This window comes from Artibeus jamaicensis, unplaced genomic scaffold, assembly GCF_021234435.1.
Source record: "Artibeus jamaicensis isolate MK-2021 breed Jamaican fruit bat unplaced genomic scaffold, CSHL_Jam_final contig_415, whole genome shotgun sequence".
Lineage (NCBI taxonomy): Eukaryota > Metazoa > Chordata > Mammalia > Chiroptera > Phyllostomidae > Artibeus > Artibeus jamaicensis.
Window position 1 is genome coordinate 13,909,923 of NW_026521823.1, and position 19,491 is coordinate 13,929,413.

Genomic DNA, 19,491 nt, shown 5'->3' on the forward strand with positions numbered 1-19,491 from the left:
AAGCTTGAGGTCACATCCCCACTATTTCATGCAGAAACAAATTGCTTGCTTCACAGCAATAGATAACAAGAGCTCATATTAAAAATGACAAATACAATGCCAGAAGAGAAGAGAACATTCCGATAAAGGCAGCCATGTTGTAGACAACTTTGGTAGAAAAATCACTTGTTATCCAAAGCAAGTAGCAATCTATATTCACATTATGACAAGTTGTGACAAAACCTTTATTCTTGCAGCTTTCTTATAATGTAAAATATCTGATTTGGAAATGATTTCAATATATAATCTTCCTGCTAAGCCTCAGCATCATATCATCATCTTATACTGATATAGTTCAAGAACATTGATTCTAAAGACTGATACAGAATGTTCATAACCATGGGAAAATAAGCAAAGAAGAAGAGGAAATATGAAGAGAGAAATAGATCCATACCAAGAATACTAAAAAGGATTTCAGTGACCCTAAAAAGATATATTGAGAATAGAGATGAAAAATATTAAAAAAGGCTAAAATTGTCAACTATTGACCAATATTTATTTAAAATGTTATCTTAACAATTACATTTTATTATCCCTAACTTAAATGAGCTCGATTTCCTCTGAATCTCTACAACATTTAAAAAAATAATTTGGGGGGCACCTTTCGTGATTAAGTCTGGGTCATTTTAGTATTCCTAAGGATGAGCAACAACAGTTCCAGTAATTGTTTAGTGAATATTTGTTGAACAAGTAGTTACAAATATATGTTTTGCCTACTCTCTCCCATTCCTCACACTTTCACAGGACAGTATGAGTTCTTGAGGTACAGACACATTATTTAATTCACATCAATGACACCGGCATTCATCAGCATCACTGCAGGAAAATCAATGGTTGTTTGTGAATGGAAGCCACGGGTATATCTGGCACATACACGATTGCCATTTGACACGAAAACTAAGAATTAAAACATGAGGCAAGAGTTATGAAATTATTGAAAACTCACACTTTAAGACAATCAAAGCTGTAACATTCTAAAATCATCAGTTCAAATTGTGTATATGTATGTGTGTATGTACATATACACACATTTGCATGCACACACACATATATGTGTGTATATACAGAACATATTTTACATATATACATATATATGTGTGTATATATATACACAGAACATATCATGGCAATTTAATTTAAATTTAATGCTTCATTAAGAAAATTTAAAACTTACACATTGATGGGTTCCAGTGCTCTGGTACAGAAAAGAGAAAAGTGGGGTTTTTTTGTTTGTTTGTAACAGGAAGCTCTGGCACAGATTTAACTCATAAAATTATTGCTGCATACACTTTTTTGTGGTTTCTTTTCAATAGAAACTTATAACAGATTCTGAAGTGTTATTTTTTAATCACTGTCACTGAAAAGCTCTACTATGAACCAAGATTATTTTGTAAACTTAACGTTATTTTAAGTGTACTCTGCAGCTACTGGAACCACCCTGTCACTGTAACTCACACAGAATCTTAGAAACCCTGGGCTACTGAAAAAACACCCAACAACATATCTACTTATTTTCCTAGCAAGCTATTTAAAAATGAAACTTTCTGTGAATAAATTAATAAAAGTTGGTTTCACTAACCATTTAAGAGGTCTTGAGCAACTGAATTAATCTTTTTAGCTCTTATTTTCCTCTTCTATATTTCTTCCAATGAGCTCATTGCTGAAAATATCACGAGATTACTTCTTTTTCTGCTGGATCTCACTGTGTTGAATGATGATGCTGGCAACACACCCAGCTCCCAAATCTCAGGACTCTGTTAGGTGTGCCCTCACATGCTTAGAGAGCATGGTGTAATTCTGTTCCTCCTTCATACTATTTATTATACAATAGTTATCTGCTTATTTAAAGGTTGGTCTTTCACTCTAGACAATACACTATTTGAGGACAAGAACTCCTTTATGTTCTTCAGAGGTATTGGTGCTATAGCATTGTAAAAACACTAGTTTATGTTACTTACATTCTTTTGCAAAGTTCTTTTTGGTATTTTGTATTGGAATTTAATGTTTCACTAAGAAAAGTTTAACACTTACATAGTCAGGTAGTTTAATGCCCACCATAAAGAAATGGTAACACTTATAACACTACTATAGATAATCAATAACTATTTACTTGTGAAGGGACTTCATAATTGTTTTTTTAACAGAAAGGACTGCATTTCATGTCAAAGTTTAAAAAATTGCGAAAAATTATTTAGAGATTGGGTGAACACTATGGCAAAAGCATTATTTCTATAGCACATATGGCGAGGGGCAGTCTCAGGAGAATGGCAAAAAGTCTAAAATGTGAAATAACATTGGGTATTACAAAGCAAAGGGTGTTCTTTGAGAAGTCCTCTCTTAAGAACTAAACTTTTGCAATACGACATTAAAACATTGTAAAATGGGGATACATACTGAAATATATTTACCTCAGTAAGAAGCGAGAACTATGGGGATTGTGTAGCAGCCACATGTAATCATGACTGAGGAATATATATGGTTACTGCATCCTTTAAACTATCAAAGGGTTTGATAGTTTGACAACTCCGGGCCCAAATAACTTGTCTCTTATGTTAAAAAATAGCACACCAGAACCCACTTACCATGAATTGGTCCCATGTTGTGAGTAATTTTTGTCATATTTTATTTTCGTTTTTCCAAGTAAAATTTCCTAAGAAATGATTTTTTCCCATTAATTTTAAGCACTGCAACCCAAACAGCATTTAAAATACAAAATGGAGCATCTACATTAAGCAAAGGCCTGTATAAATAGCTACAAACTGGGGTAAAGCTTTAAAATGAGGGGAACAGTTGACTTTTAGCTCAGGGTGGGGGGTGGTGTCCCATTCCTATTAACAGAAGACTTTGTGTATGTTAGACTGTCACCAGTCATTAAAACTGTCGATCTCATCCATTCAATTCTGTGTGAAGATGATATATTTCTTGTATATATGTCAGAAGTGAAACTGAGTCTTGAACCAAACTATGGAGCTACCTATGATCTCATCCAAAATCTAAGCACCTAAACCCAGGTGAAATTGTGATGGCAGTAATTTATGTTTGGTAATATGCTTCTATCCCTATTTTATTTTACTATATATTTTAACCAGGACTCTAATGGTGTAGCATGTAGAAACAAAACAGTAAAGAAATTATCCTTCATGATTTAAATCCTGCCTCAGTGATTTACTAATTTTATGATCTTGGATATATTACCGGAGGCCACTGAACCTGAATTTCCTCTTCTATGAAGTGATGATTATAATACTTTCCTACAAATGAGGAAATTGTAGTAGTAAATGAGATTACCTTTATAATGTACCTGGAAGCATGAGGGACACATCATCAGTCTCCAATAAATGAGAACAGTGGAATTGATTTCTGTCAAGGACGTACTCTTAGCATCTAATTATTTGCTACAGGTATCTGAATTTCATTGGCTGTTCTAAGAAAATGTGGATGTCTTCAAAATGCTAAGGGAACATAATGTAATAGACAAAGTTGCACATTCAAAACTTAAGACCACTACTTACTGGTTGTATCACATCTGATGAGATCTTGAACCTCAATTTTGTGTATCTAAATAGGGCTTACTACAAAACCAAAATCAACAACCGTGTGCTAATCTGTTTGAGAGAGGAAAAAAATGTACTGTAAGCCTCAGCTTCACTTCCCATTGCTGTAATAGGACTATTTCAGGCAAAATTGTTGCTTACTAGTTTTATCCCATCAGGAAAGATTTTGAATCTCAGTTTTTCATTTGTAAATTAAAGCTAACTAGATTATTACACAGTCAAAACTCAGTGTGTTAATCGGTCTGAACAAAACAAGTTCAGTAAGCCTCAGCTTCTCCTCATAATTGCTCTAATGGGACTATTTCAGGCAGCCTGGCTGCCCTTCCTCTCAAGTGTGTGTTAATGTCAACTACATCTGGTACCATTGCTCTTGGCCCCTGCCCTGAAGCCGGTAGTGCCGTTTTTGAAGGCATACTTTGCTGCCGAGGCTAGACAGAGCCCTGGCATCGTATTTAATGCATCCTTCCAGGAAGCACACACTTATTTCTAAGACTTAGCAGAAAATTTGCAACATCTATACCCTTCCTGTAGAATGGATGGAAAATTCAAATGACTACAATGAGCAGACAGTTCAAGTAAATGAGTGAAGGTAAATGGAAGATGAAAAATGGCAATAGACTTAATCTCAAGAAATGGGGACCATTCAAATTTGAGGGAGCCTGCTGTTTGTAAGGTGGTGGCCGGGCTCAATTCTTTTGTGGGATTTCAAGAATAAAGTGGTGTTTCTGGCTCATTCCAACATTCTAGGAAAGTAAATGTTTCTAAACTCTTAAATACTGGCAAATAATTCAAACGTAAAATACTCCAGGACCAAGTAAAACAAATTCGTAGCCTACATTTAAACCGCAGACAGAAACTCTTTTGCAGCCACTAGCAGCTAAAATTTAGAAAGCAAATAGTCACCCAGACTGGTGTCACTCAGCGGACTGGAGCATAGTCCTATGCTCCAGACTTGAAAGCTGGCTGCAAACTGGTCCACGCCAAGACACACCATAATTAAAATACCAAAGGTGAAAGATAAAAAGAAAACCTTAAAATCGGCAAGAGAAAAATCAGTTAGTTACCTACGAGGGAGTTCCCATAAGGCTGTCAGCAGATTTCTCAAAAGAAACTTTGCAGGCAAGAAGGGATTGACAAGAAATATTCAAAGTCATGAAAAGCAGGGACCTACAGTTGAAATTGTTCTTCCCAGCAGAGCTATCACGTAGAATTAAAGGGCAGATAAAGAGCTTCCCAGAGAAGAAAAAACTAAAGGAGTTCATCATCACCAAACCATTATTATATGAAGTTTTAAAGGACTTATTTAAGAATAAGATCAAAACTATGAATAATAAAATGGCAACCAACACATATCTATCAACAACCAAATCTAAAAACAAACTAAGCAAACAAGAAGAACAGAGGCAGAATCATGGATACGGAGAACTTTTTGATACTTACCAGATGGGATGGAGGTGTGGGAGAATGGGTGAGGAGGCGAGGGGATTAAGAAGTACAAATTGGTAGTTACAGAATAGCCAAGGGGATTTAAAGTACAGTAGAGGAAATGGAGTAGCCAAAGAACCTATAGGCATGACCCATGGACTTGAGCAAAGGTGGAGAGATTGCCTGAGGGCAGTGAGGGTGCTGGGTGGGACGGGCAAAGGGGGAAAATTGGGAAAACTGTAATTGCACAACCAGTAAAATGTTTTAAAAATAAAAATAGGAATAACAAACAAAGCTTCCTGGTTCCATCCCCAGTCAGGGCACATACCCAGCCTGTAGGTTCATTCCAGGTTGGGTGGGGCATGCACTGGAAGGCAGGTGACTGATGTTTCTCTCTCAGGTGCACGTTTCTCTCTCTGTCTCTCTGTCTCTCTCCCCCACCCACTTCCTCTCTCTCTAAAGTCAATAAATGTGTCCTTGGGTGAGGATTGAAAGGAACAAACCAGCCAACAAACAGCAAAAAGTCCCTCAAATTTTCTGCAACCCTGGCCCTAGCAGCTCAGGGAAATAAAAATCATAACAAATCTTTGTTTAAGTATAAATCAAAGGGAGGGAAATTTAGACCACCATGACTACCTTAGGGCCAAAAATTGGAGTAGGGGGTGGGAGAATTGAAAGTTATCCACTTTAAAACTTTTTTCTATAATGATCTTAGATAAATATAACTTGCAATTTGTTATATAAAAATACCCAGGAGCAAGTGTGGGGGGTGGAGAATTTTATCACCTGGGAAGTACAGGTATTGAATCCACCTTCCTGTGAAAAGTAGTAAAGCAGAAAATGTAAAGGCGAATAGCTTAGCCCTTGAAGGATACATCTTTCAGATCAGCAAATTATATATACTTTCCCCAACTGTAACCCTGATTCACAACATAGGGACTCACTGAGCATCTCTCAGTACTTAGCTCATTTTCCCCTCTGCGGCCTCCCTGCAGGAGTTTCACAAGATGGAAAATTCACTTAGGCTACCTGCTCTAGATAAAAGTCTAGAAAGATGAACTCAAATCCCAAAAGCCTCTGGTACATACTTCAGTTCAACAGAGAAAAATTTTAACTGTACTTAAAAGAAAATGACCCTGGAAAATAGGTTAGCAAGGTAGCAGAAGTGTATGCCTGATATGTTTTAAATTTCAAATTCTAAGTACCCTTTATAGGCAGAAAACTTTGTTTTATGCCTCTAGCTATAAGACAAAAATAAAACAGAATGCCGCCATCCTCTTATCAAACCATTAACTTCCTCCAAGAGGCCTGATCTGGAGTGTTGCATGCATGAATTATTTGTGCTTTTTAAAAAATAATTTTGTGCAAAGCCAAAAGCTAACTCTTTCAACAACTTAGATGACAGGTTTTCTTTGTCAAATATAGCTTTTCATGAAAGGGGGCAATGAAATGAACAATCTGTATAATTTTTTACATTTTATAATTAATTTATTCATAATATTTTATTTTAGATGGAATAAAAATTAAAAGCATCTTTAATATCACACAGACCATATGGTTTGCATTAAAAACATTAATTAAATTAAAATAATATTTATTTATGGAAAAATTAAACATCTATTTTTACACATGCACATTCCAGATATAATGCAACTTGTCTTGTGTATAGAATGCTAATTTTTAAATACACTACTCGTAGCAAATAGGTAGGAAGTAGGCAGATAGGTAGATAAATACATGCATATATACATTCACATGTGGGAGGTATGGAGGGAGGAAAGAAATTTTTTGCTTATTACAATGGTCCTATCTGTAGAAATCCCTGATTATAGACACTCCTGATAATAAATGTAACTCTGCATTGAACCAATAACTAAAGCTACATTCTTCAGGTAAGCAGAAAGTGAGCTGTGCCGGGCTTATGTATGTGTCTGTGAGGGGAGTCCAGTAGCATTAAATATTACGATGATGTTTCCATCCCAGCTTTCTTATTTCTACCTTAAACTGTTTTACCATTTATTTATTAAATTATCAGTTTATGTTTAAAAAGTCACTGTAAATTTGAAAACAAATTAAGCATATTTTATTTCAGAAAAATATTTATTCTTTGATTTGATATAAACAAAGCTAAATGCCTTTTGATACAGACGGTTTTTCCATAGTTGGAAAAGTTGCAGGGAAACTTGTTTTTGAACAAATTTTCACAATATATCTTGATATGAGCAGAAGCCAACACCCTTTCTTATTTGACTCAACATGTCTTAAATGGTCCTCTAAGCTTGGACGAAACGGTACTTCTGCTGGAAAAGTCTACAATATTATTCAGAGAAGCTAGACTTTTAATGACTAAAGGTAATTATCAATATTGGAAAAAAGCAAATTTTAAGACACCAGAAATAATGGGGTCTTGGTTGGCTTTTACCTAACACAACCCAAAATTCATTATAAATAAATCATCCTGAGGTGATAAGCTATCTGAACTCTTGAACATAAACACCCTAACTACCCATAAGAACACCATGTACAGGGTTAAAGCAAACAAGGACAATGTGATGGGAAATGTAAATATATAAATACGTGCATATATACATACATATATATACATATATTCCCACATATTCATATTGTTGATACATATACCATACATATATGGATATGCATGCATTCACTTAAGCACCCCATGTGTGTGTGGTCTATGTGTGTGGTCATGAGCTTCCCGCTTCTGCATCTGTTTCTGCCTAAGCCCTCCCTTTACACTTGCTCATGGTACCACCACTAATAATGATCCTCCCATCCAAGGTGCAGGGAGTGGCCTAAATGAATGAGAAAGATCTCATAAGCACATTCCCCTTAGCATAAAAACAAGGATGGCAGCTTAATAGTTGCTGGAGAGGAAGTATTTGTTCAAATTGTTACAGATAGAATAAAATACTTCTACAAGTCTCAAAACTCACCTAAAACTCATACCTCCAATATCATGCCTTAAGCTAATTATAAAGAGAATGAACAGTGCTTCAATAAAGTGCCAGCACTAGATTTGAGAAATGTGCCAATATGCAGATGCAGAACCCTATCTAATGTTTAAACAACAGATTTAGACTGTTCTAACAGCAAAATACAGAGAAACTCTTTTTTCTTCTTCTTGACTGGTCTGTTCATTCACAGCAGGAAAATGTTTCCAGCTGATGTGTTTGATTGAGCTAGCTGATAAGTTTTATTGCTCTCATGAAGACAATGAAAGAAATGCCTAATGGGGGAAATTACATGGACTCTTACTTGGAAGCAAAGTTGGCCTCTGGCTAGTGAGTGGGTCCAGCTGAGACAACTAGTTTCAATCCCCTCCAAAGTTTAAAATGTAAAGCAGGAAAGAAGAACAGAAGATGGATATTTCATTAAGATAGATAAACTCAAAAGAGCGGTGATGCAGAGAAAGTTAATAAGGGAAGTAGGGAATTATAACCAGCATAAAGCAAATCACTCAGGGTTCCATCAGTCTTATCAGGTTCAGTTCCCCATGCTTAACCAGATGATCTGCTCAGGGATCTGGCCCTGCTCTCTTCATTTATTCCCTCTTCGAAAGAGGTACGTTCAGTTCAATGTTAAAGTTTTTAACTAAAATAATTCCATTATATTAGTAAAGCATTACTCAAAGATTTTGAATGGTTTCCAGAAATAAAAACAAAAAAGCAAAAATAATAAAGAATTTCTATTAGAATAGAAAAAGGTACTTAGAGATGCTTCAACTGACAGTAAGCACTACCTAGCATCATTTATTCCTGAATACTAATGTTTTTAGACCAACCAAAAATGAATACATAGCTACAATGCAATGTTAAGTGAGAAGATATTATCCCCCCCCTTTATCTAGCCTTGTCTATCCCATTATGCACCTGGTCCTTTTGTGGAAATTCTCTTTTTTTGCGGCAAACATAGGCATTCTCCTTTTTTGAGAATATGTGAGGATAGTTCCGCCCACCCTCATAAGATATTACTGTGATCTCATTACAAACAAATATTGAAAAATGCTGCACTGATTTGTTGTCAGAGACGAAAGGCAGTGCAATTATTGAGTTACTATAGGTACTATGCAATCACTCATAGTTATAATTTCTTCATCTTTAAAAATGGAAATAACAGTCACACATTTTTATATGTTGTTATAAGAATCAAAGGAATATTGTGTCCAGCTCATAGTAAGCATTCAGTTAGTACCTTTATTATTGTGATGAATACTCATAAGTCATACTAAGTTGTAGATATTGACCTACTAATTTCAGAATTTATACTTGCTTTCTAAAATTAAAATTGAGAATATCTATTATTTGAGTATTATGTAATTAAACTTTTCTTTCTTTAAATAAAACCGTTTGCTACCTGTCACCCCTCCAAGATTCTGTATCTTTCTATTTCATAATGTATCTTCTGGAAGAAATTATATTTATCCACACTTCAATTCTTCACCACCAATTGCTGATCAGTCGCCTGAATGCTATATGAATTCCACCACTCCTGCACTCAAATCTCTCTCAGAGTAGTCTTTTCACCAAATCCAGGTGACTTTCTAGCTGTTACCTTAGTACTTTGGCAGCCTTTGACACCCTTACCTTCCTTCTTTCAGTTTACCTCTGACAGTTTCACACCTACCCCATTCTGCTGTCCATCTCTGAATATGAAACTCTATGCTTCTGTGTTTAAGTCTTACATTGTGGTGCTTATTCCCCCACTTTGATGTTCAACTTCTTTGTTCTCTTTTCTCTAATAACCTCTTGTAGGGTAAGACTTATCGTTTACCACTGATGCTCTTTAGATCTCTGCTTTCAGACAGGAAGACATACTTTACTGACCTCTCAGCTCAGATATGTGTTTCAGCCTCAATGTGTCCAAAATTGAACCCAGAATGTCTGACATCCACTCCTAAAATCAGTGCTCTTCTTGTGTGCCCTAGCTCAATAAAGGGCAGCAATGCCCATGCAATTGTCCAAGCTATGTCTGGAGGTCATCTTTGAATCATCCTTTTCATTCAAACACAATATATGATTATGTACTAAATACTATTGACTCTAAATATCTCCCAAATCCACTTTTTCTCTTCACCACTGCCACTGTCTTGGTCCACAAGGTATTTTTCTTGAATTCTTACTGTTGCTGACTCCAATTTTACCTCTCTAAACTTTGAGAGAGATCTTGTCTTGCTGAGATCACTAAGATGGGGGAAAAGTATCATAGGTTAAAGGTTAAACTAAATTAAGTTAAAATTCTATTTTCATCAGCATAGTTGCATGATCTCAGGCAACTTATTTATTTATATCACACCTTCTTCTATTGTAAAATGAGGACAATCATTATCTTATGTTGAGAGGATTAATGAGATAGTGCTGGCCAAGGAGTTAGCATACAGTAACTGTTCATTCTAGTATGTAGTACCTGCTTCTTACCACTGTTTCTCCTACATTTGATTATGTCAACTCTTCACATTAAATTTTTTGGTGAGTTTCCACTGCAATTTAGAACAATGTGTATATGTTTTAACTTAGCCTTCATGTAGTGTGGGCATTGAACTCTGTCCCTCTTACACTTAATTGTTGCTGGATTCGGTGCCACATTCAGTCTTTCTAGCTCCTCTTCAGTGTCCCTCACATTCCCCCGGACTTCACACATGTTGTTAAATTTTCCTTAATCATCCTCCCTCCATCTCTGCCAGTTAAGTCCTACTGGATTTAAATCTTTTAAATCTCCTAAACATGTTAATTATAAGCAACATTTGCTCTATGGTTATTTTGTACCAGGCACTGAGTTAAGATTTACAAAAATAGTTTCATTTTTAAATTTCTCAAAACAACCTCATGAAGGAGACTTTCCAATAGAGCAACAAATAGATACCTTGGCAATAAAACACCTTGGTACTGTATGCTCACGAGAAGCAGTGCAATTCAAGGCTTGCTTAATTTGCTTCCCAGTTCTATTGTGATGTCTGTGAGGATAGAGAATTTAAACATAATTTGTGCACAAATACCCAAATTTATACCCATATATCCAACTAAACACATTTGTGGCACATAGGAATTACACAATTGACCTTTGAGTCATGAAGACATAAGTGAATATATTACTATGTGCCAGGCACAGTATTGAGTTTGTCTTCTTTAACTCCTATGAAGTAGGTAGCAAATTTTTGTTTTACAGAAGAGTAAACTGAGCTTCAAGAGCACCTAATCATTGTTTGATGCTCATAGACATTGTCAGACCTAGTACTCACTTGCAGAATTGTCAGACACGAATGTCAGCACCTGCATAACTAGTTCTTATAATGGGGTTATTGAGGCTTACTCAAGTAGGTAGAAGTGGTAAAACGTGCTTGCCATGAGAGTCAGTGTCTGTGACTGACTCACAGCGATCTATCCACGAGCCATTAACCTGAGTCTGTTCACCACACAACTGCTAAATGACTATGAAGTAGGTTGTAAAAGTACTGTTAACTAGATTACAGGTCAAATGAAGACTACAAGAACTACATCCTAATGAACCAGGTTAGGCAAAGAGAGGTCTCCAGTATTAACTGCTATTTATTTATTTTATATTATTATAGTAATTACTGATATCAAACCTAGTTTTAACACCTATAATACTCCATTAAAATTAAAGCTAAAAACACCAGAAGCCATTTTGAGACTATTGTTTACAAAGCATGTATTCCACAGATTGGTTTTATACAAAAGTTGCTATTTTGAATAAAATGATAAAAGAAAATTAAGTTAGCTTAAAACATTTCTGCCCAGTTTCCTGAATGTGCCTTGTTACATCTCTTGGGCATCTGTTTCTATCATCTATCTTTTTAAAATCTATTTTAAAGTCGAGATTAAGGAGAAAGGGGGAACAGTGGAAAAGTAAACATCGATTTCAACAGAGACTTAAAACTTTGGTTTGCTAAGATATCCATGGTCTATATTTTATGCACCTGAGAAAACTTTAAACCATCATTGCATGTATTTATGGTCAGTTACCTAGAATAGAATTTCTTTTAGCTCTGTAAACTACCAGTTGACATTATTCTTAGAAATTCTTTCTGTAAAATTTTATTGCTTGGAAGGTTAGATTTTTGCTAATGAGTATTTGATTTATGTATGACATATTGAAATGCTTTTTAATAATCTGTAATATTTCTCACAATCAGCTCCATCTCTTAATTACAGATGCCTTCTACTTTGTTCTTTCTAATTGGAGAATAAAAGACTAGAAATGCTTAATGACTGTAAACTTCCACCCACAACCACAATCTGTAAGCTATGTAACCAGCACTAGTTTTCAGGAATATCATTTACAATGACAACACTGTGTAAGTATTATGATTCAAAGTTTTATTGTCTCCCAAATGCTAGTGGAGCTCATTGTTGGGTTCTGGTACTGCTCTCTGGAAGACGCAATTCTGATATTACCACAGGATGCCTCCAACTCCAGGAGCCACTTGTATTAAATCAACTCATCACATTATTTATGGTTTCAAGTTCCCTAATTCACTTTTTGGTATTGATTTTTGGATTTTTGCTGTTGACCTGTACAACTCTGCATGGCCTATGTACATGTAAAATAACTATTCAAAATTCCCTGGTTGGTCTCTGGGAGCTGAGCTAACTCCGTGAGATGCTCCTAAGTCTTGTGTTATTATGATTGCCCTGTAGGCTTTCCATCTATTGCTCCTTCCACCTTCAGAATTAATAGATTGGGAAGATTAGGTCAATTGGCATTTCTGAGGCAGGTCTGAATTCATTTTCTTTGGCTTGTCTTGTTGAATTTCACACTCCCTGAACATTTCTCACTGATAAGTAGATTATGATGCTGGCTCATATTCAGGGATAGGAACTCCAAATGTGTTTATAGACTTGTATTGTTACCTTTCAACACCATCAACAGCGATAAGCATTATCATTTATAAAGTTAAAGCTCGTCATTTTAAATTTGTGTCAAGAGGCTAATATAACTGTGATTTTAATTACTAAAAATCAATTTCAAATTAATGGGGAATTTCATAGTGGGAGATGTGTAGGATGCAGGACACAGTCAGCTTGGCCTTTACCTTGGGTGTTGTCCTCTGTAAAAGACATTAACATAATGCTTGTTTTCTAGATCAGTGGCTTTCAAACAAGGGTCTATGAAAATCTTAAGTCAAAAAAAGCAGCCCCTGGGGATTTATTATTGAAATTTTAGTCATGGTAAATCAAACTTGCAAATAGTGTAAATAATTTTTTCAACTTCCTACTTTAAGAAGCTGCATAGAGAGAATAAAAATCATAAAAAGCCACTTCCTCCAGGAAATCACTGATGTCATTAAGCGGAGCGATTTCAGGGCAGTTGCAGAGAAAGTCATACTGCAAGAGGCTTGGGAGAGACAGATCAGAGGAACTGGTGGGAAAGGATATGGGTCATTTAAGAAATAAGCTTGTGGAATTAACATGAAGACAACGGCATAGCACTGGAGGTTAAAATAATTCACTTGTTAAGACGGAATACCTTTTGGATTTTTATAGGTAATTCTGTAATGGAGGCAGAGTAAAGTGAAAATTCCATAAAAGTATCCTACAAATGGTGAGAGTACCAGTGGGTGTCTGCTCTGTAAGTGGGTGTGAAATCAGAGTAAGGTGGGTTAATTCTGGAAAGATGAAGGAGCATTGTAGCTGAGCTGTCTCTTTTAAAGTCAAAGAGACATAGATAGGTCTCTTTTAAAGTCAAAGAGACATGAAATCAAAGGGACATAGATAGAAGTCACTGAAAATGCAGGGCATAAAAAAGAAAAAAACACTATAACAGATTGGATTTTAGAGCCATTCTTCTCAAGGCCACAAATATTACCTTCTAATGGTTGATTCCCTGTATTTTAATGGCATCACGCCCCTTCATCAGGATTTACCAGATAATAGCTTCCTCCTCCAGAAACTCTTCCTTCACTTGGTTTCTGGGACACCAGTGGCCCCAATTTTCCCCTCACCATACTGAGTACCTTTGTTTCTCCCCTTCTTCTGCCTTTTATTTTCTCCCCTCCTTTGAGAATGTGGGCTATCTCAGAGGTATTCTTGGATCTCTTCTCTCACATGCTACCTACATTGACATCTAGTTTCAGGGAACTGAATTATATAAAGATGGATCCCAAATATCCTAGCCTTCCCGCCTCCCAGACTCATAAATTAAAATACTTCTCTGATATTTCTACTTAGATATGAAATGGGCATCTTAAACTTCTGCTTAAAACAGGACTCTTTGTTTCCCTTCTAAATCTACTCCAGCCCTAGGATTTCCCATTTCCCCTTTTGTCCAGGCCTAAAACAAAGGAGTCAAGAAGTTAGACACAAATTGTCTCTTTCCTCCACAGAACCAATATGGGATGTAGTAAATATCCCAAAGGTCTCCATTCTTTATCACCTCCTTGGTTCTATACTCGGGTCAAAACTACCATTATCTCTTACCTTGTCATCACCCTTTACCTACAAAAGTCATACCACATAGTAATCTGAATAATTGATCCAATAATCTGAATAACTAATCCAATTACACAGTAACTGGAATAATATTTTGAATTATGTCATATCATGCTATCCTTCCCCTGAAAATTTCTATTCACTTTTCTTCCCATTCAGAATACAACCAAAATCTTTGCTGTTTTGAACTTAGGTAAACTGATCTATGCCAACTCTTATCACACCAACATCCCTCAATATGCCAACAGTAAATTTTCACCACCCCGACAAAGGAATCATTGGATGAAAGAGGTTAAATAAAATATTTCTTAGTCCTACCTGGAGAAGTCAGAATATATACAAGAATATATATTTATTTTCAGGAATCCTCATACTTTAGTTCTCTTCATCCCCAATCTTCTTGCTACTATTCCTAACTTCCACAGTGTTTGGAAGGTGCCATTGCAGGGAGAAACTAAATGCTAAAATTTCTTCCCTTTAAATGCCTTGAAAGAGGAAAATTAACAAAAAGAATTATTCTGTTTCCTCAATGCAGTTTTCTTAGCTAGATGTCCAGAGAAATTAATTGGATTTAATTAGTTTATCTGCAAATTTGAATGATGGCTACAACTCAAGTTACAACTCCTATAGCCAATATCAATAATAAGAAAATAATTATTGTAATGTATTGAGTGCCTAGCCCTTCACGCTGCATTTTAATCCCAAGGCAATACATTTCAGAAAGCGAGGTTCAAATAGGCTAAAATGTTGTTCCAAATCAGAGAGCAAGTAATGGGCAGGAATAAAATCAAGTTCTACTGACTCTAACTCTTGACTCCTAACTATAAAGTAAAAAAATACTAAGTTATGATATCTGGTAGAATTTTGGTCAGTATAGGTAAATATATTCTTCACGAACCCTGCTATGAATTGGATCTCTGATACATTCCCGCATTCACGGTCTGTTTCTTCCTCTTCTTCTGAATCAAAACATCACCGGAAATATCACAGTTGATATTTGTATCATGTCTCTCTTGGGCCTTTGGGATGTTGTTAAAGAGAGTGCCACAGAGGATAAAGGCAGTCACTTTTAATTACAAAGCATCCCATACATTACATACTTTATTCAAAAGCAAAATACAAAAGCAAAACAAATGAAAAAAAAGTCATGACTGAAGTTTGAGATGAAAACGAAATGGTTCTAAACAGTTTGACTCATTTTAACATTTATAATAAAAGTTTATTGTTACAATTAAAATAATTTAAGTCATTTCATGAAAGTAATTCTTTAAGTGGTTAAAAATTATGATTTAAGATATAGATTTGCAATATCTTCCCACATGAAAAGATATTTGCAAATCATTCTATCATGCATTGATAATTAATTCTCTTCTTGTTTAAGTGCACAGTGTTGAGAAAGGTAGTGCCCTAATGCTACATTTGCCTCTTTCTAAAACATCTAGTAATTGTGCAGTTAGCTGAATTTTCTGTTTTATGTCCAGTGAAGAAAGGGGACAGTGTCTCTTTCCTTAGTTTTCATTTCACAATCACCGGACTAGTAGAAATGTATGCTAAAGCTTCCTTCAGGTACTTGGGGTCTGAACGTCCTCTCAGGACCACCGTGACAACAAAAGTCACACAGCTCTGTAATAGTAAAAATTATGAAAAATAAGGTTATCATAGACAGAGGGGTTAATGTCTTTTCATGTCATGGATTCTATGCTAATTCTGAACAAATTATGCCTTTTGTCCATGTGATAATCTTATTTGATCCCCATTTGGATCTCTGTGAGTTTGTGGATACGCAGGATTTGTAAACTAAGGCATAGGCAGCGTGAGGCATGCTGATAAGTTGTAAATGATCATTCTGGCCTGCAAAATTCACCTCTCATGATATTGGGGAAAGTAATTTTATTGTCTTGGAAAATAAAACCACAGGTTCTAGAAATAGTACATTTTTTACTACTTTCCATTCATTTAGAGTGACATTTCCTGACCTGTTAAAATATGATTCATCCTTCAAACCTCATTTGAAAGCATCTCTATTTGGTCTTCTCGGCTAACTGTATTAACTCCTTCCACAGAATGACTATACTGCATAGTCAAGAAATTCCTTCTATGATAATTACTTGTCCACTTACTTAGCTCCTCAGTCCCTTATATCTAGCAATGTCTTTGAGTGCAGTGAGTGAATGTTGCACTAATTTCTTGATCCATTAGATCCAGAGAGACTAGAAATTAAAATAAATGTATGTCTATAGTTCATTAAACACACACACAACTTAAGGTCTTGGGGAATTAAAAAGGCGTGGTAAGAGGGTAAATCTCGTGCTAAGTATTCTTATCATGAACACACACACATGCACACACATGCACACACACACAGAAACCACCACCACCAAGGACAAATTATGGGAAAAAAACAATATTTCTGCAATATAGAGTCTACTCTCATTCCCTAAATTTGAATACTCCTTTATTTTATTTGTTTAGTGGGAATAGCAAAAACCCATCATCAACTCTATATGAGCAATTAAAACAACAACTTAAAAACTAAATTGTCTACTTCTTTGCACAGAGTGAAATAATACATTATTAGCATATATAACATATTCGCTCATGTATAATAATACATGAGTGAATGTTATAGTTAGTTGCTATTTATAATTAAGGTTCTTAAATATATGTGTTACTTTGTATAATGTATAGTAGAGTTTTAAGAAAATCCCAGAAGTAGAGCCTTTGATAAAAAGTTCAATGGTATTCCTTTCCAAAATATTTTATGGGATTAAAACTAGTTGAATGTATAGATGACTACAAAATAAAAACAATCATTAAAAATGACAGAGTAACTATTCTCAAATTATATGATGGCTAAAATTAGATCTGGGAGAAGATGAACATAAGTTAAAAGATAATAACTTGGGTGTAAGGGGGCAGCATGGTATCATGAATCAGGACTATAGTTCTCTGTATGAAGATATATTAATATATAAATATACAACATGCTGTAAGTGGTCACAATAGCTAAAATAAGTATACCTTAAAACAATGTAATTGTTTGTAAACCAAGAAATCTTTACACATGAAGCTAATATAATCTAGAATTAATAAACCCAAATCAATCATTTGAAATATTTAATTTGTTCAGGTATTTAATCTACTATTTTTAAGGGTTTTCAGACATACTGATACCATAGGTCTCAAGTATGCTGAAGCATCTTCTCTTAGCATCATGGGGACACTCTACCAAGGATTCATATTCTTCAAATAGCTGTACATATTTTTTAACAAGCATTTAAGACTTTCCAAAGCTAAAAGTTGTTGGTATAGAAAAACACAATTAAGGCACCAATAAATATGAAACAATCTGCCGTTGGAAAAAATTATACTCTTCACTCTCTCTTCAATCCCAAGGGCATCTACTTAACAATACGAATTCTGAGAGATAAGTATAATGTTAAAATAATTTATGCTGACTTTCCTTTGAGTACGGTGACATTGAAGTTATCATGACCTGGTGGTTTTATATAACAGAAAACTATAAATTTATTTCAGAGATCAAAAATATATCTAGGATTAGAAAATATCTACTGTGATATAATTCATACATCAAAATATTGATTTTTAAACTTTACTATGCATTCAAAAATCACCTGAAAATCTTGCTGAAATGCAGGTTCAGCAAGTCATCTGACTCACCCTGGTAAGTCGGATGTTTCTGGTTCATAGGTAGTTTGCATTTTTAGTAGCAAGACTTTAAATCGAATTAGGTAAGTTTTCATGATCTACTACATGGTGAAAACATTAGAATGAGTAAAGAAAAAAAGGAAAGGGAAAGTTATTCCATGGTGCCAGATCAACTGGATAATAACAAGTGTAATAATCATTAGATGTATTAATGTTTATTTTTAACATAAGTTTGCTACAACCCCCAAATGAACATCAATAATAGATCCCCCATTAAGCTTCAGACATGGACAATTCTTGGGCTTTATTAAGTCTGAGCTGTTTGAAGTCTGCTCAGAAACAATATTATAAAGCAAAAACTAAAACATTAAGGACAATTTATTTGGTACATAACATGTTAAAATGTAAAAATAGAGAACCACTGATAAGTGGGCTATGAAATTATAAGTGCTTTCGTTGTTCATTTGTTTCAGTTAGGCCGATCCAAGCACTTTTAACACTTTTTCCTCAACTCTTCAATACAAATGCAGCATGCATCTGTCTTTCTCTGTCTTGCGTTTCATATCTAACTTATCCTCCAGAAGCATCAAAGCTTAACATAGTGGCCATACTGTTCCATGTAGCTGTGAAAGACAAACAAAAGAACAAATATTCCCCAACGACTTAAAACCTAGAGCCAAGGGAGTTCTCCAGGTTACACAATGACTCTCTGATCCTCTGATCTCTGAAGAAAAGCCTCTTTCTTCAGTAAATGAAAACAATCAGAACCGTCTTTCCTCCAGCCCTGTGGCACCTCTGGGGACAGAGGGACGGCAGCGCATAGAAATGTGCACCAAAGTTTCCACAGATGGATTTGATTTACACAGTGTGATCTGCTCCAACCTGCGAAGATTAGATAATGCGTTTTTTAAGGTATAGCTTCTGTTTCTCGCAGAAGACATCTAACACCTTCAAATGGTATAGCTATAAAAATTTGTTTTTATAAAGTACAACGCGACAACTACTCTTATTGAGCTGAATCACAGATTTTATACAACCTTATATTTAGGTACATATAATCATAAAAAAGTTATCACATGTCTATGCCTAATGATTGTAATAAAATTTAGAAATAAGATCTATTTGTATTTTATTGGTGTAAGCTAAGGGAAAATGCAACTATGTCCACAACAGAGTTACTTCAAAGCCAATGTTCTTCCGATAAGCAAGTCAGTTTCAAGACTAAAATCTAATTTTAAAAATCTCATAAGAAATTTTGGTATTCAAATTAACAAGGAAATGTATATGTTGTGACTTACTAATAAAGTTAAATCTTAAGTAGTAAAAACCTGCCTAAT

At 35.1% G+C, this 19,491-nt stretch overlaps 1 protein-coding gene across 3 annotated transcripts in view; it reads right to left on the reverse strand.

The window, feature by feature from the left end:
* Window positions 1-19,491, reverse strand: part of LOC119044094 (protocadherin-9) — an 889,458-nt gene that overhangs the window by 829,981 nt on the left and 39,986 nt on the right. Inside the window, exon 3 of one of the 3 annotated variants that reach the window (XM_037138319.2) lies at window positions 18,969-19,036. The exons of the other annotated variants lie outside the window; for them this stretch is intronic. Within the exon in view, the coding sequence (XP_036994214.1) occupies window positions 19,013-19,036 (24 nt within the window). The 3' untranslated portion in view covers window positions 18,969-19,012. Of the gene's footprint in view, window positions 1-18,968; window positions 19,037-19,491 lie in introns of those variants that run through there. 3 annotated transcript variants of the gene reach the window in all.